Source organism: Triturus cristatus, chromosome 10, assembly GCF_964204655.1.
Source record: "Triturus cristatus chromosome 10, aTriCri1.1, whole genome shotgun sequence".
Classification (NCBI taxonomy): Eukaryota; Metazoa; Chordata; class Amphibia; order Caudata; family Salamandridae; genus Triturus; species Triturus cristatus.
Genome location: NC_140593.1, coordinates 986377295 through 986402568, shown reverse-complemented (window position 1 = coordinate 986402568; position 25274 = coordinate 986377295). Strand labels below are relative to the sequence as shown.

General features: G+C 44.8%; 1 protein-coding gene across 4 annotated transcripts in view; it reads right to left on the bottom strand.

Moving 5' to 3' along the window:
- The window catches only part of MPRIP (myosin phosphatase Rho interacting protein), a 753461-nt gene that overhangs the window by 424250 nt on the left and 303937 nt on the right, over positions 1-25274 (bottom strand). For all 4 annotated transcript variants that reach the window (XM_085628921.1, XM_085628923.1, XM_085628922.1 and 1 more), the window contains exon 5: positions 17828-17912. In XM_085628921.1, coding sequence (XP_085485047.1) covers positions 17828-17912 — 85 coding nt within the window. The remainder of the gene's footprint in view (positions 1-17827; positions 17913-25274) is intronic.

Below are 25274 nucleotides of genomic sequence, written 5' to 3'. Positions count from 1 at the left end.
GTTTATTTTTAGAACCAAGCAAGCCTGGTACAGGTAGGCATTAAATACTTTTCAGTAAGAAGTTACTGGATATAGAACACTATGAAAATGCAATAGAAATTGTACTTTGTTTGATTTACAGGGGAGCAGTAGTATACAACACTTAGCAAATACAGTACATTGAAATGAATAGACTTTTTTAGTAAATTGCAGGTAAGTTACTTTTTACTTTACTTTTCTAACTCAGTGCTGGATACCTAGATTCAGCACTGGGACATTTCCTGCAAACAGGTCAGTAAACACGTTTTGGTTATTTGTGCGATTTTTAAAGAATATTTTTAGGTTTCAAAACTCCACACTTAGAAACTTTTTGGAGAAAAAGTGTCAATGTTATCCTATGGAAGGAAAACAGGTTAATGGTTCACAGGTAAGTAAATGGCTGTGGGAGTTAAGGTTCTGGGGTTAGACTCAGGGGTCCCCCCCAGGGTCAGTGATGCACTGTCAATGCACCCTCAGCGGCACTAGGGCGGCCGGGTGCAGAGTGTTGAGGCCCAATGTTATCCAATGGGGGATAGGGGGCCTCCGGTTGGTGGCTGCTGGCGAGCAGGCCAGGAGGTTATGGGAGCAAAGCTCCTAGGGTTTAGCTCAGGGCAAGCTGGGGACCAAAGTAGCACTAAAGGTGCACCCTCAGCGACACTAGGGCGGCAGGGTGCTGTTTTGAGGTCGGGTGCCCTGTTGTTTTCAATGGAGAACCTCCGGTACAAAGAAACACTGCAGGCTCGGGGACGAGGATCTACTGGTTGCGACCACTACTTCCAGGGATAAGTTGCGATGTTGTGGATTTTCTTACCCGCTCAGGTCACGGTCTTCTGGATTGAGGCTGCAGGCATCATCTGGGGGCTTGAGGCAGGTCAGGGGTTGCCAGATCTCGGTTCAGGATTGCCGGTGGGACCTTCTCGTGGTGTTTTTCCACTTGAGCTCGGGCCGGGTTCGGCGATTGCAGAGTGGGCTGGATTCAGGGTCTCTGGCTGGCACCAGAAGCTGCAGTTTAAACACGTCTGGTGTTCACGGGAGGAACAGTCTGGGAAGTGAAGGCAGGCAGGCAGGTCCTCCGGAGTGTGTGAGGTTGCTGGCTGCTGGACACGCCGGGATTTCGCAGGAGCAGGTTCGAGGGGAGACAGACATGTAGGGCTGGGGCTAAGTCGGTGGGCGTCGTCCTCTTGTTAGCTCTGCACGGCTCTTCGTCCTTCTTCTTTTCTTCTTGTAGGTAGGCTGGATCTGCTTTCTTGGTTCAGGGCTGCCCCCTAAATACTGTATTTAGGGGGCGTTTTAGGGGTCTTGAGATCAGTAGCCAATGGCTACTGACCTTAGGGTGACTACACCCTTGGTGTGCTCACCCCACGTGGGGGAGTGAGCACAATCCCTAGTCTTGATTGGGGAGTGCCTACCATCTGCAAGATGGCGAGCACTGGAGAGTGGGCTTTACCTCGCCTCCCCACCTGAGGGGTGGAGTTGGCATAGGTGGGCACACCTCCTCGGCTGGCTAGGTTTTCCTGCCTGTATTTCCACCGAAAGGGAGGGGAGACAGGAAGGGGGCCTGCTCCTGACAGCAGGAGAGGCTGGGGGTCGCATTACAAAGGCTGCCAGGCCCTTGAAGCTCCTCTGCTACAGATGGCTCTTACTGGCCTGGGGGGAGGTGTGAACACCTCCACCCAGGAAAGGCTTAGTTTCTGGGCTCAGGGAGCGTAGGCTCCCACCCTAGGGGTCCAGAAACCTTTCTCGTGGTGGCAGGTTGGTGTGTACCAGTCAGGGAACCCACCAGAGGCTGGTTGATTTTCAGGGGGCATCTCAAAGATGCACATTGTGTGCATTTTTCATTAAATCTCACACTGGCATCAGTATGGGTTTAATGTGCTGAGAAGTTTGATACCAAACTTCTCAGTTTTCAGTGTAGCCATTATGGTGCTGTGGAGCTCGTAATGACAAGCTCCAGCACCATATACTCTTAATGGCAGCACTGCACTTACAATGCCTAAGAATGGACTTAGACACTGTAGGGGTACAGGGCTCTTGCACCGGTACCCTCACCACTGGCATAGGGCACCCAGCTAGAGGGGTGACTGATCTATGCCAGGGTAGTGGGTTGTAGGCATGGCACACAGGGATATGTGCCATGTCGACTCTTTACTTTGATCTGCACCAAAACATGCACCTGCAAAGGAGGTGTGTGTGTGTAAAGGTACAGGGCCTCGGAGGGTGGCACAATAAGTGCTGCAGCCCTTAGAGGTCTTCCCTGGTCACAGTGCCCTGGGTACTTGTGGTACCATTTACCAGGGGCTGACATGTGGCCAGAGTAGCCAATTGGGTTAGTTTTTGGGGAAAGAACACAGGCCCTGGGAACCTGATTGGCAGGGACCCAGGGCCCACCAAAAATAAGTGCATCAGTAGTCTGGCAAAAAGTGGGGGGGTTACTGCAACAGAAACCCACTTTCCTACATCAGTTGCCACAGAAGGCAACTGAAGGTCCAAGACCTCAGCCGCCCTCTGCACCAGCACTGCAAAAGAGACACCCTCCTCCTTAACCAGGGTAGGGGGAGGGACAAGTCCAGCTTTTGGTGAGGTGTCCAAACAACTGGCATCCACCAATTCCTCAACAGTTCGCCTCATGTTCATCTAGGGGATGATGGTAACCATAATGGTCCCAAGGCCCCTCTCAAAACCTGCGAAAATAAAAAGGCACTGGCTATGATTAGGAGGGCATGGTACCGATCAGCGGCGGGGGGGGGGGGGGGATGATGCCTGTCCAGCTCCGTGTCAGAGCTGGGTTTGATGATGGGGTCGGTGGCGCCAAGATAGATGGCACTGGAGTGGTCACCGCGTAAGGTAGTCGCCTTGCAGATGGCTCCACTCCAGACCCAACACTGGATCCAAGGGGCCAGACTGGCGCCAAGGGTGGATCCTCAGGTGGAAATCCAGTGGGGCCCCCCTGAACCTATAGGGCTTGAAGACGCTCCAGAGGGTCTGGACGCACGAAAATGAGGCGCATAGCCTCACAAAATCCCTTAAGTTGGGCAGCAGTCGCTCCGGCTCTGGGAAATTCTGGGTGACAGGGACGGTCTCTGGCATACGCTCCACAGTGGAGGGAGGCATAGAGTGCAAATGCCCGCACTTTTTCTGATGACTTGGACCAGCACAGGGAAATCGAAGACCGCTTCTACTTCATTAATTTCTTCCTCTTTTAGGACTTGAGTTGAATGGAGGACAGAGCTGGGCATTCAGATAGTCTTGCTTGATATGTTGCAAACATGGATAATTAAGAAAAGAGAATCAAATGATTTTTAAAAAATCTATTTCTAGCAGTCCAGAGTAATTCTTCTGAAGCAATACCAAGTTTCGTCCCTTCTCAGCGTCAGGGGTTTCCCATTTTGGACATCTGGGTATCACTTGACAGTACCCGGTAAATTAGGAGGGTCAATCCCGGGAGTTCACCCCTTTCAATATCCAAGTCTCTTGTAAGACTTACCCGACGACTTGGAATGTGAAGACTATCATGGCGAGCGGTCCCAGGACCTTTCGCGCAACAGGGACCGTGAGAGTCATGGGGTCGTCGGGTGGCGAGGAGCTTGAGGGAAAGTTCCTTTCGGTTCATGGTGCAACAGTCTTTGCAGGTCTTGGAGTCGTGGCCTCACCTGCAGCACCAAAGGCAAACCTGATGAGAATCTGGAACAGACATCTGCCTGTGACAGGCACCACATGGGTTAAAGCCCTCTGGCATTTTAGGGGACATCCCTAACACACCAGGAGATGAAATCTCAAAGTCAGTAAAATAATTACTGGGGGTAGCTCTGTCCCGATCTGCACTGACTGGTGGTGGAAAGAGGAGAACGGACATTAGTATGCTGGAGTGGCACCTATCTAGGCTCCGTGCACATCACTTACAGCATGGATGCCACAGAACCAAACAATGCCACCTACCGGTGTGTGCAGCGGTGTTGCTTGAAAAATTCCAGATCCAGTCTGATGCCTGGGGTTATTCTAAGTAAACAATCTGCGGCTAGACATCTATATATATATATATACACTCATGCTCACTGTAGCGGTGGGTGTCAAGGCCCGCTGTGGTGAACTGCGGTTGGATAAAGGAGTAAGATTTCTGTTCCTCACACTACAAGATCCATGATTCAGTGGTGTAGCTTCAGGCACTGCCCACTTGGGAAGTACTGACACAGGTGTTGCTGTAGATTGGAAGCTTAAGACATTGCGTTTTGAGTACCTGCCCCTGGACACGTGAAGGAGTGCCTCGACCAATCGCAGAGGGACACTCTGAATTTAAAAGGTGAACAGTGAATTACTTTATGTTTGAAGGCATCTGAGGAAGGCGATTACGCTGAAATGCATTATGCCGATCATTGCACTGCCATTAAAGGAGCAATTTCTACTTACCTGCGTGGGCTCAAGTCCTTTCTAGAAGGGGAAGGACCTTGGTTTTGATGTTTGGTGCTGGCCACGAGCACGTCGAGCCCCCATCCTCAAGAGTTCGGCGTTTTGTGGAACATTTTGGTTTTGTCTCAAAGCGCTTGGGGAGCGCCGAACCGCCACACTCCGCAGTGATGTGCCAGACCAGGATCTGCTGGGCCATGACTACATGGCTACACTCATGCTCACTGTAGCGGTGGGTGTCAAGGCCCGCTGTGGTGAACTGCGGTTGGATAAAGGAGTAAGATGTCTGTTCCTCACACTACAAGATCCATGATTCAGTGGTGTAGCTGCAGGCACCGCCCACTTGGGAAGTACTGACACAGGTGTTGCTGTAGCTTGGAAGCTTAAGACATTGCGTTTTGAGTACCCGCCCCTGGACACGTGAAGGAGTGCCTCGACCAATCGCAGAGGGACACTCTGAATTTAAAAGGTGAACAGTGAATGACTTTATGTTTGAAGGCATCTGAGGAAGGCGATTACGCTGAAATGCATTATGCCGATCATTGCACTGCCATTAAAGGAGCAATTTCTACTTACCTGCGTGGGCTCAAGTCCTTTCTAGAAGGGGAAGGACCTTGGTTTTGATGTTTGGTGCTGGCCACGAGCACGTCGAGCCCCCATCCTCAAGAGTTCGGCGTTTTGTGGAACATTTTGGTTTTGTCTCAAAGCGCTTGGGGAGCGCCGAACCGCCACACTCCGCAGTGATGTGCCAGACCAGGATCTGCTGGGCCATGACTACATGGCTACACTCATGCTCACTGTAGCGGTGGGTGTCAAGGCCCGCTGTGGTGAACTGCGGTTGGATAAAGGAGTAAGATGTCTGTTCCTCACACTACAAGATCCATGATTCAGTGGTGTAGCTGCAGGCACCGCCCACTTGGGAAGTACTGACACAGGTGTTGCTGTAGCTTGGAAGCTTAAGACATTGCGTTTTGAGTACCCGCCCCTGGACACGTGAAGGAGTGCCTCGACCAATCGCAGAGGGACACTCTGAATTTAAAAGGTGAACAGTGAATGACTTTATGTTTGAAGGCATCTGAAGAAGGCGATTACGCTGAAATGCATTATGCCGATCATTGCACTGCCATTAAAGGAGCAATTTCTACTTACCTGCGTGGGCTCAAGTCCTTTCTAGAAGGGGAAGGACCTTGGTTTTGATATATATATCTATATATATATATATATATATATATATATATATATATATATATATATCTATATATATATATATATCTATATCTATATATATATATATATCTCTATATCTATCTATCTATATATATCTATATATTGGAGGAGACCTACCTCTCTTTCTGTACCCGTTTCCTCGTAACATGTTTGTTCCAAACCCTGCCATTTCTGTGACTTTACCACCCATTTATCTAAAACGAATACCGCTGCACACATAAACTCTCTGCGCCTTTTGGGTATCTATTTACGTATATCCGCAATCTCAGCTATTCCCTCCCTCCTATCACAGTAGGAGAGTATGGTGCTAGTGATTTTTTGATTTTTTGACTTTCCCCGTTATACTTTTTGTTTTTGACCAGCCATCAGAGATCACATATAGTGTGTCTATGCCCACTTGGGCGGGCTCTCTCTCTCTCTAAGTGTGCGTAACATGCCCCTCTTCTTTAATTATGCACCATTGCTTTAAACTTAGGGGCTAATTATGGTGACACACAACCAACTTGGTTTTCACTTTCCTATTAGCGGCACTTGCCCGCTAGAGACATTATGGCTGGCATCACCACCTCCGCAATTCCTCCTTTTTCAAAATTTCTCTAATACCATTACTTTCATTACTAACGGTACCCCCGTTTGTACACACTTACCGTCACGTTGGTAAAGAGCACAGCAGATGAGATACACTGAGCCGGTTGGCTCGGTTTCCACCGAAGCGGTATTCGCATTCTTTCCCAAAAATGTTTTCATTTTCTCTTTTCATTTATGTTATCCATTGTTTTGAGTGAATTTGTAACTCAAATCCCATTTTGGAATGTATTTATGTCATTATGCTGATTGTTTTTTTTTTTATAATATTGATGTATATTTTCCACATACAAATGCATTTTGCAGAGTCATGATGTAAACTTCTATGTCTATGACACTTTGTGGTTGCCATGGCAACTGTGGATAAATGGCTGTGGTATATGTATGGTTGACACTGACAGAACAAGTCATGCAGTGAACAAGGCGGTTTTGCCGCCGAAACGAGTCTGTCCTGTGTTTGAAATAAATCGCCTTCTGTGCCAAAATACTTCACGGAGTTGGTGCCTGCTTGTGGAAAGACGATCAGGTTGTAAATTTGGATATATGGATATATATATATATATATATATATATCAAAAGACAACACACCTGCCACGGACCGCCATTGCAATATACTTTACCCTTAATACAATACCACTGAATGGCTACACTCCCCTGACCAGTAAGCGTCTTTATAATCTTTCCTATCCAGAAAAACCAACTCATCCGAGTGTCTAACCACCCATGAATTGGGCCCACATTTTATTAAACCTTGCAATGCCTCCACAATGGGTGGCATAGAGACGTTCTTTTTCTCTTACTTGCTTCCTTCTCCCTATCCAAGAGAAGGGATTAATTGTGATTTCCGCATTTGTAATAATAATCCTCTGGCCACCAACAATAAAACCTAAATCAGTTTTTGATATCATGGGATCAGTTTTAAAATGGGATCATATCCCAGTAGAACCAAGGAGACCTGGAGTACAATCTGTATTTGCAGGGTGAAGAAAACAAGTTACTTACCTGTAACTACAGTTATCCAGTATTGGTATCTTTCATAGATTCACATGCCTGAATCATTCCCCCTCGCCGAGAGGGGGAGTCCCACGGTAAATACAAAAGTAGTGCCAAACCATAATAGTAGTAGTAGGCCCCAAAGAAAAGGCCTGAGGCCTAGATCTTAGCAGCCTATCTACCTCATTATGCCAAAAGAACCAAAAAATTGGTACCAACCAATCCGCTATCAGCACCCTCAGCAGAGCCAGATCTCCTCAGATTTTCCTTAGCACAAGTGGGAAGTAAGTGTCCCAAAACATAGAGAACTGACTCTACGGGGAGGAGGGTGGGTGCATGTGATTCTATGAAAGATACCAATACTGGATAATTGTAGTTGCAGGTAAGTAACTTGTTTTCTTATCCAGTATTGGGGTATCTTTCATAGATTCACATGCCTGAATCATAGTAGCAAGCAGTATACCAAGTATACAGTCGTTTGCGGATGGTGGGAGACTAGTATTGATAATCTCCCAATTGCATCCACAACTTGTTAACAAAAGGTATAAGAAACCAAACTTTAGAATTCAAAAACATGTAACATACACAGGGAAATGAAACATGCACCGTAATAACATTCTATGTCAGACATGCCATTATTGCAGAAAATGTCAGCGTCATGAAAACATGCAAGCCATAGATAGCATTTAAAAGACAGAAAAGGTACTTGTAACTGACCTCAAAGAAAAAGATGACGTAGGACAGCTTGTCCAACTGCTGCATCGTCCTGATGTGTAGATTGAAGGCAGTAATGTCTCGTGAACGTGTGGACATTCTTCCATGTCGCAGCACAACAGATATTTTCTAGAGTCACCCCAGCAAACAACGCTGTAGACGCTGCCACCGTTCTTGTGGAGTGGGCCTTGACTTTCCTTAGCAATGGCCTGTTAGCCTTGTCATGACAGAAATGGATTGTAGATGCTATCCATCTAGCAATAGTGGCTTTTGTGACTGCAGTTCCCAGAGTAGTTTGGCCGTAAGCCACCAACAACTGGTCGGATTTTCTAATGCTCTTTGTTTTTTTAAGGTAGAATTTTAAACATCTTTTAATATCAAGAGAATGTAAGGCTCTTTCCGCTGGTGTAGACTGATTTGGAAAGAAAGTCCTTAATTATACTGGTTCATTGAGGTGAAACTGTGACGGTACTTTAGGTATGAATGTAGGATTAGTCCGGAGGGTCACGTAGTCCTGAGTGAAATGTAGAAATGGTTCCTTTATAGTGAAGGCCTGAATTACACTCACTCTTCTAGCGGATGTCAGAGCCAGAAGTAAGGCAACCTTCCAGGTGAGGAATTTGAGTTCGGCCTTGTGGATCGGCTCGAATGGGTGTTTCCATTTGTTGCGTTAAGACAGTGTTAAGTTCCCACTCCGGTGGAGTAAGCCTTACCGGAGGAAACGCTCGGAAAAGTCCTTTCATGAATTGTTTGATCAAAGAGGATGAACATAAAGAAGGAAGTTGAGCACCCTTTCTGAATCTGGAAAGTGCGGCTAAATGGACTTTGACTGATGAGAAAGTGAACCCAGACCTTGCCAAATGTAGCAAATAAGGAAGGATCTGTTCCGCACGGGCTTCCACCGGGTGAACATTGTTAGCCTCGCACCAACAGCAAAAACACTTCCATTTTAGACGGTAAGTCTTAATTGTGCTGTGAGCTTGCGATTTTGTCAATATGTCATGACAGTCCTGAGGGATGTTAAAGTCCTTGAATTCTAAGAAATCAGGAGCCATGCGTGTAAATGTAGAGACTGAGGGTCCGGGTCAAGCACCTGACCTTTGTTCCTCGACAACATTGTGGGTGTCGGAATAAGACGGATCGGCTGGTCCTGGGATAATAACAGAAGCTCTTGGAACCAGTACTGGCGTGGCCACCGGGGTGCAATCAGGATGAGACGGTAGCCCTCCAATTTCATCTTGCGTATTACCCTCGGGATTAGAGGTATTGGGTGAAAAGCGTAAGCACAAATCCCCGACCATCGCATGGACAGGGCATACCCCCTTGATCCCTGATGAGGGTATCTGCTGGCGTAATATCAGCATTTTTTGTTGTCCTTTGTTGCGAACAAATCCAGTGCCGGCTTGCCCCAAGCTCGGAACACCCTGAGCACTTGATTCTGCTCTAGCTCCCACTCGTGGCAATCCGATTGGGACCTGCTGAGCGTGTCCGCCAGGGTATTTTGGAGACCCCTGACATGTTCTGCTCTGAGGGTTTTGTTGTGGAGTGTGACCCATTCCCACAACTCCTGAGCCTCTCTTGACTAAGTTGCCGATCTTGTCCCTCCTTGCTTGTTTACGTAAAACATGCTGGTGGTATTGTCGGTTCGAACAAGTACTGATGAACCTGCAATCCTTGGAAGGAAAGCTTGCATGGACAGGAAAATTGCTCGCAATTCCAGGCTGTTGATATGTTGTTTTTTGTACTCTGGAGACCACTTTACTTGTATCTGTAAATCTTGGAGATGACCTCCCCATCCTTCCATGGAGGCATCCGTTGTGAAAACAAAATCTGGAATATCCTGTATGAAAGTGAGTCCTTCTACTAAGTTGGGCATCTGTGACCACCAATGCAGAGCGTTTTTCATGCGTGGTGTGACTCTGAGGATGTCGTCGAAGGAACCCACGGCCTGTTGCCACTGAAGGTGTAGCTCCTCCTGTAGAGGTCTCATTCGGAGTCTTGCCAAAGGAACGAGATTTATTGCCGAAGAGCACATTACCAGGAGTGAAGCAAACATGCGGACAGAAACTGACTTTCTTCTGGAAATCAAAATTGCCAGTTTTTGAAGACGAACCTGTCGTTCAGGAGATAAGAATGCCCTGCACTGGACCGTATCCAGCAGAGCTCCAAGAAATGGAAGGACCTGCATCAGGCGTAACTGAGAGTTAAAAAGATGGAGACGTTGTAATGGCAATCTTGGCTACTCGTTCTGAAGGACCTTTGATTAACCAATTATCTAAATACGGGAATACTTGGATTCCCCGGGATCTTAACGCTGCTGCTACAGGAGCTAGGAACTTTGTGAAGATCCTTGGAGCCGATTTTAGTCCAAACGGGAGCACTTTGAACTGATAATGGGCGCCAGCCACAGTGAAGCGAAGATATTTGTGATGTTTGGGATGTGAAAGTAAGCGTCTTCCAATTCAATTCAATAAGTCTTTATTTCGATAATTTCATCATAAAAGACATTTCCATACAATTGAACCTCATTAAAAAATAAATACCATAATAAGATCACAATAAAAACCAACAGTAAGAATACAAGATTTAAAACCTACAACAAAAGTAGGATAAAAAACCAGGATAAAATTTCAGGACCATCAGGGCGCCGACCTCAGGGTCCTGTTTAGCCCTCAAGAACCACGCCCAGCCCAGAAATTTGGATACGGCGATAACAATTGGTTCACTTGTATCCGACTTGAGAAGCCTCAGACCCAACCCTTATTTTTAGGTTTCGACAAATCGGTTTGAGCCATTTGGCCCTAGGGGCTGCATAAGCAGGGCATTCAAAGAATATGTGGGCGATCGATTCTTTACGTTCTGGACAACTACGGCAGCAATCAAACACTTGGCCCTTCCAGTTTTTTACAAACAGTCTGGTTGGGAGGGAGCCAACCCTTAACTGATGATAGAGCTTTCTATCACTGGGCTTTGTTACTGTGTCCCAATAGTCTTCCAGGGCAGGAAAGGATTTTAAATCCAGGAACAATCCTGACAAAGATGTGGATGAAATCTGGCAGAAGTGTTTCTGGTAAACCATTGCCCAATAGATGTTTTTATAGACTTTATTTGGGGGAAATAGATTGTTCGCGGGATCCAACCACAGTTTACCCAAGCCCATTGAATCAAGCATAAGTTTAAGGTTTCTGAACCAGGGGATGTTACCCGAACCCAGGATAGATCTTACATCCATAGTGGCCTTAGCATAGGCCGCTAGTTCGGGGGTGGTCCATAGCCTCCTCCACAAAGCCAATGGTTTGAAGTGGGCCAAGTCGTCTATTGCATGGCAACCCAGGTCCATTAATAAAGGTATCGTGGGGCTAGAACAGGGAAGACCTGTCAGTTTTCTTAAAAATTTGTTCTGGATTTTTACCAGAGCAGACAGGTCAGCAAAACCCCAGAGATCCACACCATACAGGATCGCTGAGCCTATCTTGGCATTAAAAATCTTCATAGCTGGGCCTATCCTCTTGATCTCAGACTTTCTCTGTTCACTTATCAAACACCCCGTGAGTTGGGCAAACTTGAGCGATAAGGCTTCGATCTGGGGCTTCCAGCTCATTTTGCTCTCCAAACCGATCCCTAGATAAGTCATAATGTTTGTTTGTTTTAGCTTATTGTTGTTCATTTTGATTTGACCGACTGCAGGTCTGCTTTTGGTAAACACCATAAACTTGGTTTTCGAGATGTTAACCTGCAAATCATAATCAAGGCAAAATTTCTCGAATATGGTCAATGCCGCTTGCAGGCCTACCTGTGTCTGCGATAGCAAAAGGGTGTCGTCCGCAAACATAAGTAGCGGAAACTTTAGGCCACCCAAAGAAGGGGCATCGGTCGGATGGGCTGTGTAGTATTGCACCACCCCATTAATGAATAACAAAAATAGGGTTGGGGCTAGAACACAGCCCTGTCTAACACCACTGGACACAGCAAATCTTTGAGTAACCTGCCCTTGCTTGCCCCAGCGAACTTGTGCAAAATTTGCTTCGTGTAGTTTGATTACCATATTCAAAAGCTCCGGAGGCATCCCTAGTGCCCTTAGCACCCCCCACAATTTGGCCATGGGAACTAAGTCAAACGCTGATTTTAGGTCAACAAAGGCGGCATAAATAGATCCTCCGCCTAAGCTGACAACTTTCCAGTACAGCAGTTGGAATCGAAGTACCTGCTCTATGGTGCTGGTACTAGACCTGAACCCTGCCTGTAAGGGTGATATAATATCCTCCGAATCGATCCAGCTCTGGATGCGCATCAAAACCATCAAAACCATCCTAGCGATGACTTTTTGTACAGCATCTATCAGACTGATCGGACGATAGTTCTCAGGGCTGGAACGGTCACCTTTCTTATAAATCGGGAGGATCCAGCACCACGCCAGGAATCTGGGATTGTGGCCCCTTTTGCCATAGCGTTGGCCAGATAGACTATATATGGGATTCAATTTCCTTTATCATGTTTAAAAAGGTCGGCAGGAACACAGTCGATACCCGGTGCCTTGCCGCTAGGGATCATTTTTAATGCCACCTCAACATCGCTGCTCACAAAAGTAAGCGTCTTCCATATCCAGAGAAGCCATAAAATCTCCCTCGTTGAGACAACCTAGAATCTCTGCAAGTGTGACCATGCGAAATCCTTGTTTTTTGAGGAATCTGTTTAGGTTGCGAAGGTCTAGAATCGGGCGCCATTCCCCTGATTTCTTTTTGATCAGAAAAAAATCGGGAATAGAAACCTGTCCGTTTCTGATGTGATGGAACCTTCTCTTGCATTCTTGAGGAGCCTTGTTAAAGCTTCTTTGAATAATAAGTGAAGACGAGGGGGAGGGGGTCCCTTGGGCGGAGTGGTGGGTGGCTTGGTGACAAATTCTAGGGTATGACCATTGTTCACCAGGTCTAGAATCCATTGATCGGAGGTAATTTCTTGCCACTAGTCCACAAATGCAGAAATTTTCGCGCCCACGGGAAGGGGGAATAGGTGTGGTAGGCGCCCTGCGGAGATCACTGCTGTCTGTTGGCATCCCGTCCTTGATTTTGAGATCGTCTTCGACCGCCCTGACAAGAGAAACCAGACGTGTTGGATTGCCTGTATGAAGATTGGTAATTTTGTCTATTTTGGGGCTGGTATTGTCTGTTCTGCTGGTTTTGGTATCCTCCTCTAGAGGAAAACACACGCCCCCTTGCGCCTATGAAGGTTCTGCGTTTGTACTGCAATGAACCCAATGATCTTGCCGTATCTGTATCAGTTTTTATTGCCTGGAGGGCTTCATCAATGTGTTTTCCGAACAACAATTCGCCATCATAGGCCATGTCCAATATTTTTGTCTGGACTTCAGGTCTGAAAGTGGTGGCCTTAAGCCAACCCTGGCGTCTGAGTACTGCCGCACCAGCCAGCTGGCGAAAATTTGTATTGGCAATGTCTAGCGCGCAATCTATGGTTTCAGATACCGCGCGCTCTCCCTCTAATAGAATTTTTCTTGCTTCCTGTCTCTTGTCTTCCGGAATGAGCTCAACAAGTCCAGCCATCTCCGACTACATTTGGCGGTCATAACGTCCTTTTATTGCTAGGGAGTTAGCTGCTCTGATGGAGGCAGCTGCCATTGTCGAAAACTTCTTGCCGATCAAATCAAGACGACGCCCTTCCTTGTCCGGCGGTGTAGTAATGGGTGTTGCCGGGTTCTTAGATCTTTTCTGGTCAGCCTGGGAAATGACCGAATCTGGTCGAGGATGGCCAATGAGACAGGGTGGACTATTGGCCAGAGCACGGTATTTCTTATCTATCCGTGGAAACACTGCTGGCACAGATGCAGGAGTTTTCATGATTTTGATCCCTTCTTTCCAGATGTAATCAATTATCGGGACATCTCTCGAAATCATTCTGGATTCCTCCTTAAAATCATGTAGGAAGCATTCAGTTTGTTCCACCGTGACAGGCAATTGAAATCCAGCAGCAGCTCGCTGCATTAGATTATGAAATCCCCCTTTATCCTCTGGGGGCGAATCAGATGGTAGAGGAGTCGGTGGTGAAGGCATAGGGATAATATAAGAATCCCAAGGATCTGCCGGAATGGTATCTGGTATTTCACCCTCTTCAACTTCCTCTTCGGAGGACGTGTCCTGACCCTGATGAGGGTCTTGAGGAGGGTCTGGAAGCAGAGGCATTGGAACAGGAGCATCAGGTGAAGGCAAAGGATCCGGAACCGGCACAGGTGGTGGTGGAACTTGTGGAATGACTTGCTGTAGGGGAAAACTCTGTCTATAATCTGCTAGCATGGCTTGCAGGTCTTGTATTAGAGTTGGAGGCAGATGGCTCATCTCACTTTGGCGAAGTTGTCTATGGTAAACTCTGTGATGCGGGACGACAATGTCCTCTTGATAATATTTTTCTTGGTAATCCTCCTCCTCTTCATCATCATCATCATCCTAACATTTGATGTGTAGCTCCGAGGGATGATGAGCTATCCCAAATGGTCCTTCATCCTCTTCGTCCTCGTAATCATCATCCTCTTCCTGTACATATGTTTCCAGGAGATGTGAGAGTAAGCGGTGAAATATTGCTATATTCATGTCTTTGAAATGATTTGAGCTGAAAACTCCTTGATGAAACAGGTGTTGAATGAGTAGGAGCCATAAGCAATGCAGGTGCCGCAGACGGAACAGGTAAATCCCCAGTCCATGGAATTGTCGTTGACGGGCTCTCCGTCGATGGATTCGTCGTCAACAGGCTCTTTGTCATAGTCGTCGGCTGGATCGTCGTCGACGGGATCATCGTTGACGGGCTCGACGTCGACAGGATCATCTTTGACGGGCTCGACGTCGAGGGGACCTTCGTCGACGGGACCTTTCTTCGACGGAACGGTCGGCGGCGGTGTCGGCGGCGGTGTCGTCGACGGGGTAGTAACCAGCTGGGTCTTCGTCGACGATACTACTCTCGTCGACGGTGGAGGCTTCGTCGACAGCAACGTCGTCGATGTGGACTTCGACGCTGACTTCGTCGACGAAGACCTCGACGACGGGTTTCTTTGACAGGATAGTAATCCTCGTTGACAGTATAGGAGAGGTGATAGACGTCGTCGAGACTGTCTCCGTTGACGAAGGAGCAGAAGAAGTGACAGAAATCGTAGACGAAGGAGGGAAAGCCAGAGATTTTGAAAGGCTTTTACTCAGTTTTTGTAGACGTCTTTTTAGAGTCCTTGAGAGCAGAGTCCTGAGGAGAGTGCGCTGACCCAGAGGAGATGAGAGGAGTCCTCTGAGAAGGGCCAGAAGTAGAGTGGGAAGATTTATGGTATTTTTTCCCCTCGATTGAAGAGCTGTCCTGAGACCTAGCTCTCTTGCTGGAAGTTGAGGCTCTATCATCCTCTTCAGCCGAAGAGGATTTAAGCCATAACAGCACTCTCGCCTCCCTATCCCTAAGAGTCTTAGTAGGAAAGGTCCAGCAAATTTTGCAATCTTTTGCCTCATGTTTAGGGTAGAGGCAGTAGATGCAGTCCATATGCTGGTCATCAACATGGACTCTCTTCTTGGCGCAGGTTCTGCAGGACTTGAACAAGGCTTTCTTATCAGACATCATGGAATAAAGAAGAAAAAGTGGCACTCAGGGAGACTTCCTTTCACACGACGTGCGGTGAAATCTGAGGAGAACTGGATCTGCTGAGAGTGTTCTAGAGGGTGCTGATAGCTGATTGGTTGGTACCAATTTTTTGGTTCTTTGGGCATAATGAGGTAGATAGGCTGCTAAGATATAGGCCCGAGGCCTTTTCTTTGGGGCCTACTCCTACTATTATTGTTTGGCACTACTTTTGTATTTACCGTGGGACTCCCGCCTCGGCGACGGGGAATGATTCAGGCATGTGAATCTATGAAAGATACCCCAATACTGGATAACTCAAAGTACTGAAAAACTGCTCTCCAAAACTCTTGAATAGCTACACAGTGCCACATCATGTGGGAACAATCTGACACTTCTATTGATTTGCATCTAAAACAGCGGCCTGACAATCCTGGATTATTGTTATGAAGGAATTGTGGGGTTCAATAAATCAACCACTTCATATACAACTGCATTCCCCCCAATTAGCACCTCTAAGCAAAATTCTATTTAACTTTACCCTAAACGTCTCTAAACAATACAAATCCTTCAAATTTCTCCCTTTTACTTGTGGCTTTTTGATAAATATCAAACTTGGCCTTCTTTTAACTTGTTTGAAGCACCAAACCAATTGAAATGTTCGATTCTTCTCAACTACATCCAGCATCATCGTTCTCCTTTACCTTCATTGTGTAAATGGTGAACAAACTTCTCCGTTCACATTCATAGTTTAAATAGATTAAGGCATACCGAACAAACCTATTTTGACTTGTGAGAGCAGAGAGATACCACCAATGGGATTCAGGACATGTGATAGATCTGGATTGCCACTGAGAAAAGCTTGACTTAAAAACTATTAATATTTCCGCCACAATTTATTTTACTTAAATCAAGATATTGAAATGTAGGTCACCAAATGCTGAGGGGGCTACATCTCTATGTAAATGTACTCAAGAGTTGGCCCTCCGGAAATCCCAAACTATTCCACTGAAATAATTCTTTAGTAGTGCGCCATCCAATCTTTGAAACTCCTGTCTGCCCTACTATGGACCCAACCAAACCTTTTTTGATTCATGAAACACCTGAAATCACATCTACTTCCTCTTCACCTCAACTTATTCTAAGCTCATTAATAACGCATTGTGGGCCTACAGAGCACTAATCTCTTGCAGGAACTTGCTGAAAACATCTATTTTATCTTCACCTGCGCTACTGCTGAGCTAATTTATTTGTTCTGCTTGAGAGCTTCACAAAGGGGGGGGGGGCATTGTGCACTTTTCAGTGGCCTGTCCAGCTCTACAGAAGTTATTTATTGATTTTTGAATGAAAGCAGGCCTGCCATCTTCATTAATAAAGAGGCCGTGTAAATGGTTGCACAACAGAAATATACCACATACCATGATTTCTCTTTCCTAAAGTAATTTTTTTTAAACCTGGAAATAGGTGTTTCTGTCAATGTGTAAAAACGTATGTAGCGGCTAGTGGGTCCTGCATTACGTTTCTGGACAAGGCATGGCAAAAACGTCTGACAAGTCTGTTCTGCTTTCTCTCACTTTCTTCTCTTTTTCATTGACTCTCAAAAACACAAAGTGCACATTCTCCAATATAACCTGCCTTAGGTGAATTCAACAGAAATGTCCAGGGTAGCGTTTGATATTTGCTTAACCTATCAAAATGATTTAGTTTCCCCAGAAATTATTGATAATCTGTAAAAGAAAATGTAACATACTTCCATGATTCAGAGCTCTGTAAAGAGATATCAAGTCATTTGTAGTATAACTGCTGAAAGAAAACCAAAAGTGTCATACCCATGCAACTGAACAGTATAACAGTCCCATGGGTATTAATCACACTTAGGAGTCAAATGAAAGCCCTTTACCCAGGGTTGCCTTGGAGCAGGGAGGCATTTGACACAGAAAAAAATACATTAATTTTCTGTTAATTTCATCTCAGTAGTATCTTAAGGGCCATTGAAGCATTATTCTTTCAATGCTGTTCAGTTTATCACTAGTGATCCGCCTTTATAACGTGCCTGAAATTTTCCAAATTTCTGGGAGGAATACTCCCTAGAATTACATTACAGCAGCTTTAGGGTGGGACCCAACTACACTTAGTTCTAATCTGGCTAATATAATGGCAGGTCGAATGTTTCCAGCTATGACGCCTGAACTAACATTTCTCCAAAACACGCATTCTTTATTTCAGAAATTGCAAAAGCCGCATTGTGGGCCTACAGAGCACTTGTCTATGGATCTGTAACTGGATGTACCTGTGGTGTTGGAGGCTCCACCTTTCGCTTCTTCTTCTGGTTCTGCTTGTTCGTCCTGGGATAGACAATCAACATTTCCAACCATCTGGGGAAGAGAAACAAAAAACACATGATGAATTTCTTCCAACACCGGGTCTGACAAGAGTGCATCACTAACAATTCATGCAGAAGCCAGTACCACTTTCAAATCTCAGGCCAAAACAATGAGCCCAGACACTGTAACTAGAGGAAGAAAGGAAGCTCCCAATAAAGCCAACATAAGTTGTGATCAGCCACCTGTACAGGAGTATCTGCCGCCTGGTATGACAAAACTTGCGTCATAATATTAAAGTGAGTGCGGAGATGTCTGTGGGCTGGTTGTCTCAGCCTGCATGCTTTTTTAAGAAAAAAATGGAAATGGTGATAAAGAAAAAGACAGAACAAAGGACTTAAATAAGAGTTGGGTAATGTAGGGAAATCGGAAGATTGGGACTGAAAATCACAGATTGTAAAAAAAATTAAATAAATAAAAAAATTCAAAAGCAACAATTAGTAACCTTGTTTGTGAACTGAAAATGTTACTTGGCTAAAAAAAAGCGCTAAATCTTTTTGGGGAATGTGTTTTCAATCAAAAATGCACTCGCAGGTTAAATATAGCATGCAATACTTGCCCTTCTCAATACTACTATCTTAGCCCTTCTCTGTTTTTTTTCCAATGCACAGGAATGTAATAGGCTGGGAATAATATTTGCAGTGCAGAAGAAAAAATATCTATGTTAAATGGGAAGTATAAAAGTGCTTCAGAGGAAATCACAACCCTTCGTAATGAAGAGGAAAAATATGTTGGAGTGGCATATACCGAATCATAAAAGGAGAGAAAAGGCTGCAGTAAGGGAACATGCTTCTGGCTGTGTTTTACTCCTGAGCTTTACCGGCTGTGAGTTTAGGGCACTCCCTCTTCCGGTACTCAGCAACTCATGTAAGTGTGGGCCTTGTGGCAATGGAGGACCACACCTCATCTAGGAATGAATCAATAATTCGGCCAAAGTCCACAAAATTAAGTTTAAAGATGAACACGGGATGATTCCAGGTCCTTAATCACCACTTCTGACCATGCAAAAGCAACTGTGCAAGAAATGTTCAAAGGATATCAAAATCTTAGTTGCAGTTGGTTTGCTAGATTTACGAATAAATGTGTGTGGAATACATGGGGCGTGTCACAGATAGACGTGGTCCGTGTTGCCATGCTCCCTGCTCTCCAACACGGCTTTTGCAAAAACTAAAAGCCACCTCCCTCGTGAGGCACGGCACCCAAGACCCATCAAACAAGCGCTTCCAACAGGTGAGATCCATAACCTAATCAAACGCAGGTGAGATGACCCGAATACAATTAAGGGTATCGCTGGATGTAATAAAAAAGCTGCAATTCCTCCAAATCATTCTACCAGACGGCTGTGCCTCGAGGCAGGGTAGAAATATGGAGGGTGAATCTCTTTGATGAAGTAAGTGATCTTAATCTCAGGTCATTAAAATAAGTTACTCAAGTCCCTTTCACAGCCCACACAACCACATGTGTGAAGGTGGGTGTGTAAAGGAATTAGATTGCATATTCATTTACTAGTTTTATTGTATTTGGCATCTATAGGAGTAGAAAATTGAACCCCTATAACAGTTATGACCCTCGCCTTTACCATGTATCTACTACAACATATATATGTAAAAATATATATATCTCCCCTAGAGTGTGACAACAGGAGCCGTCCAACCCTGCACAGAACATGAGGCAAGGGGCCTCCCTGGATTAGGTAAAGTGAAGAACAATACAGTGTAATGCGGCATGGTTTTATCCTCACGTGTTCTTCACCTGTCCGAGCATGTTGTGTGCATCTGTGTGTTGTGTCAAGTGTGCCACAACTGCGCAATTAAAGTCCTATACTTTAGTTTAAAGCAAATATCGGCCACATAATCCTCATGAGGTTTGTATACGTAACCGACTGTCTACCCTTATATTATGTCTTACCTTCCCCTCCACTCAGGTTATCTTACCTCTGACTTAACAAGGAAAGGTAGGTCATTTTCTGAAAATTCACAAATAGAATAACATAGGGATCCTAAAAGCCCTGATGAATGCCAGAGACCTTTATGTAGGCTGAAGAATGAGCAGAAATATGTCAGTACCACTGAGGTATGTAAGGGCCCTGGCACGCAATAATGTCCTCTGAACATACACTCCTAGTATTTTTTACTCACACCAATGGTACCACCTACTAAAGTAATTCTTGTGGTTTATACCACTGTATTTTTAGTTAGGAAAACTGGATCCCAGATAAATGTCCAGATAAATAATTTCTAAGAACTCCCTCAAGACCATGGCACTTGGGGAGGAGTCCGCCTTGGTAGTACCATCTTACCAGAGTGGGATGAGGTGGCTATGATGAAGCATGTCACATTATGTGAGTGAACCCACCTCATCCAATTCTTGGAGTTATCATATTTAAAGTAGGTAGATGGCATAGGTAGACGAAGAAGTTCTAACAAAACTGAACTGTTCCTATTCAACCAACTACCGCATCACTGTGTGTTGTGATGTATCACTAGTGGCAGATGCGGGGTCTGCTTTAGCCTCTTACTCTCCCCAATTCTTAATGAAACAGAAATAAATACCATCCATTAGGGCTCTGCTTTTGGAGCTAATAAATTAGAAAATGTACTCTGGTATTTAGGATATTCACAATCACCATACCTTTCATTAGAGGGTATCTGCATGTTTGTCCATCATTCTGAGATCACTAACCCTATTCGTTTTTGTAATTTATTCATTGGACGTCCATTTTATTCTATGCAAAAAGAGACGCAGGCTTTTTGCAAATCTCAGATTAAGACCGGTAAAGACATGTTCTGCAAACAATGTTTCAGGACACATCCAGTCTCTATTCTTGTAAAGGGCTTTCTTGTATTGATGCTTTGTTCTTGACCTGGAAAGCTATGAACACCTTCCATTGCACGGAGTTTTTCTTTTGGTATCTGGATTGAAAGATGCAGCTGCACCGTCATCAGCGAGGTAAAAGCAAAACCTGAAATGATTGAGATAGTAAAAACAGTGCATTCTGATGGAGCAGAGGGTAAACTTTATTTGAGGAAACAAGAATATGTACATAAAATATGCTCAGTAAGAGGAAGAGAAACCTGCTGGCAATGCAAAAATCATTGGTTCCTTGTTTTCTGGTAACCCTACTGTAGCCTAAACAGAGGCACGCTTTTGATTGTGTTAAAACAAATGCCTCTTACACAGAGCAGAAAGAAGAGTTGAGACAATTGTAAGCTATGAAGTGGGGAAATCAAAGCACAGATACCACATTTTTGTAGAAGACGTTTTGCTGAGGAATGAGGCTTCCAGTAGCTCTCTGAATGCAAATGGGAGAAGGCAAGTGAAATGTAAACTTATTCTGTAGCAGAGGCTAAGATGGCGCCTGCACGATCGGTCGTGTGGGCTGGGTGAGCTGGTCCTCTGCTGAAAACCACGGCTTAATGGTAGACTGCCCTGTTATCTGTGTTTGATACTCGGAGAAGGTCAGCCCCGGTTTTGTGCACCTTTCGTCGAATGCTGTGAAGGTCGCTTTCCGGGAGTCTCTTGAACGGCGGTCCCGGTTTTGAGCGTCCACAGTCGCGCTGGCAGAGCCGAATGGTCGACCGGCTGTTGCTCCTCTACGGCATCGATATTACTGAGCACTAAGCCGAGCGGTTACGCCCACACAGGTGCTGCGAGTTGACGGCGTGGTGTTCGGCCAGGGAATACGGAGCAGACGGCCGGAGGAGAGTTGACGGCGTGGGGTTCGGCTAGGGAACACGGAGCAGACGGTCGGAGGAGAGTTGTGATGGCCCCGAAACATACACGGAAAGCTCGCATGCAAGAACCCAAATCGGGACCCTCTATGGATTTACAGCCTTCTAAGACAGGTGAGAAGGACCTTACGGCAAGCTCAAAATCTGGGGCTGTGGTAAAATCCAAACAGGCTATAGCTACTCTATTTTTAACTGCTGAACAAAAAAAACGTAAGGATATGGATATGGAATTAAATGAGTCTCAACCAGAATTAGCATCGCCTCGGAGGGAAGCTCTGACCGTCGTTAATGACATAACCGAAGGCTTAGGAGAGACTAACAATTTAATAACTCCATCTCGTGTTAGATTAGCGCGGACAGATAACACTCAGTTTATATCTTCCGAGGTGGAAAAAATCATTGAAACGATAATCCCAGTTGCTTCGTCTGAACTTGAGTCCGGGGATTTCTACTCGGTATCAGAGAATTCGATTTCCTCTTCTGAGGAGCTGGCCACGCAGTGCGCAAAACAAATGACTTTTGAACGCGAGTTTGAGTCTGACGAGGACGAAGTGAATGTCAGTGGCGAGTATGAGGAGGAGGATACTCCAATTACGGTGAGAGATGCCACTGAGGCATCTATGACAGAGGGGGCTACTGATACTCAAAATGCTCAAGATGTACAAGCCGGGGACATTACACTTGCTACAATCTATCAGACGATTCTGAGCCATATGGACAAAACGGCATTAGAGAGCCAAAAAATTCAAAACTCATGTCGTAAACTACAAGGTTCAATAAGAAGGCTGGTGAAGGTACAGTCAGATTTTGGAGAACGCTTCACGGAGGTTGAGACTAGGATCTCCAATATTGAAGATGAACTGATTAAACAAAAATCGGTCACGGAGATTTTGAACAGTAATAAAGAGGATGTATTGTGGAAAATGGCCGAGATGGAAAATCGCTCTCGTCGGAACAATTTGAGATTAATGCAAGTTCCGGAAGGTAATGAAGGGCAGGATCCACGGACATTTGTAATAGATCTTTTTCAGAAGGCGTTTCCAAAACTGAATAAATGGGACTGGGAGCGTGAAATTGAAAGGGCTCATAGGTTTCCGTTTAAGATCCAATCACGCCCTGGTCAGAACCCCCCTAGACCTAGGCCACTTCTCGTCGCTTTCAACAGCTTTCGAGCTAGAGAAGATATTTTTTTGCAAACTCGGCCAAATACTCAATCGATGGCTGATGGATTCACTTTCTTTTCCACACCGGATTATTCAAAGCATACAATGGATGTCCGGTGGCAGTTGCGACAGTTAGTGGACTTATTTAAAAAAAAAGGGCGCCCAGGCGTATGTTATGAACCCTGCTAAACTTAAAGTGATACATAAGGATAAATCAAGATTCTTCACTAATGTCAATTCAGCCAAGGAGTATTTACAAGCATTGAAGGATCCTTAATTTATTTATTACATAATCATTGCAAATTTTTTGTGATTCTTGTTGAACTGAATGCCTAACATTAGGGTAATTGTACTAAATCAGTATTATCCATTTATGTATGAACTGTCTAGGATCATAGATTATTGATTAGATTAGATTAGATAACTATAGGGTCACAGGGCAGGAAAGGCCTTTATGGTTTTTTTTTTTGGGTTTTTTTTGTTTTGCCGTGGCGCTCAGCAGCGATGGGATCACGTTCACTTCCATCTATAGGACTGTGTCCTAAAGCCCGATTTAAGGGAAGGGAGGGTGGGCTCTTGCAGAGGTTGGGGGGTGGTCAGGGGTTCGGGAGGGGCAAGGGTCCTTGGGTAGGGTGTAAGGTTGGGGAGCAATGGAAAAAACAATTTCATGACAGTAACACGGGAGAGAGAAGGTGATGAAAAGGTTACTTTTGTTTCACTTGCCGATATTCAGTTTGTAAAACTGTTCAACTACTGGCTAAGTAGTGTCATTGATTATCTTTTGATTTTGAGGGGGAAAAAAAAAAAAGTCTGTATGATACGTAGTATTAAGATCTGCTCATTCAATGTCTCGGGGCTTAATTGCAGTAATAAAAGGCGGAGAATAGCTGCTGAAATACGATATATTCGCCCCGATATTGTATGTCTACAAGAGACGCATTTATCTTGGGATAAAAGGACACTGGCAGCAGATTTGGGCTATATGCTAATTGTTGCTTCTCAACAAACCAATAATACCAGAGGTGTCATGATCCTTTCTAGAACTGGATATTGCACGGTGGGCCGTAAACTAGCAGATAAATGGGGTAGGTGGGCTATATCAGAAATTATAGTATCTGGAATGGCTTTCACCATTTGTACAATTTACTGCTCCAATTTAGATGAGGCCGAAGTTTTGCAGCAATTAAATATTGAACTTGCCGACTGGAAAACCCCGCTAATTCTATGTGGAGATCTCAATATTAATTTGAATACCTGTGAGTTAATGGCTGGTTTAGAACATTATACTGGACGCAAACCACGAGTATTTAAGGCCTTATATGATTTAGTAATTGATCACGGGTTGATTGATATATGGAGTACATGGCACTCTACTTTCCCGGGATATACCTTCTACTCTGCACCTCATAAGAAATTTGTTCGGTTAGATTATTTTTTCACGTCTTCAACTATACAAACCTTCCCCAGAGTTACTTCGGATCATTTTCCTATATTACTTGAATGTTCTATTTTAGGGGACTTTAGAGATATAAGGAGCTTTTCATTTGATAGGAAGCTGTGCTTAGATGAACAATATAGAATTTATATGATGGGATGGATGACAGAATTTTTTTAAATTAATCTAGGTACTGCTCACATTTCAATACTTTGGGACACTTTCAAGGCTTGTTTTAGAGGAGAAGCTATACGTTTTGGTTTATATAGCCAAAATAAATTATGGTCTCAAATGGGGGAGTTTTATGAATCACTAAAGGTTGCAGAAGTAGATCTTGCTAAAGCAATAAAAATACCGGACAATGCATCACAGATTACTATAGCCGAAGCAAAAATTGCACAATGTAAGGCGATTATAACCGGGGTCTGGGCGGAAGAGATTGCTAGGAAATATTTAATAAACAAAAGACATATCCATGAATATGGTCAATCTATAGGTCGCTCATTAGCGTTAAGATTAAAAATGAAAGCAACTTCTCGATTGATCTCTAAATTACAGGATCAATCCGGGATAGTACGAGAATCACCAACGGCTATATTAGATATTTTTCAACAATTCTATTCTGAACTTTATACTCAACAGTCAAAGTCTACTGTAGCTCAAATTCTGGATGCCTGTATATTAAATCAATTAACTGAAATAGAGGCAGAAGGCCTGGATAGCCCCTTTACTATGGCAGAACTAGAGATTGCAGTTAAGAGCATCCCGAACGGTAAAGCTGCTGGTCCAGATTGCATCCCGGGGGAAGTTTATAAATGCTTTTTTGAATCATTGAGGTCTGTGATGTTAGAAACATTTAGGATGGCACAAACTGGAACTGCCCCAAATACATGGAATGAAGCATCAATATTGGTGTTCAGTAAAAAGGGGAAACCACCAGAGCTACCTGGCTCTTATCGACCAATATCCCTACTTAACTGTGACAGTAAACTTTACTCTAAGATGATTTCGAATCGTTTATCCAAAG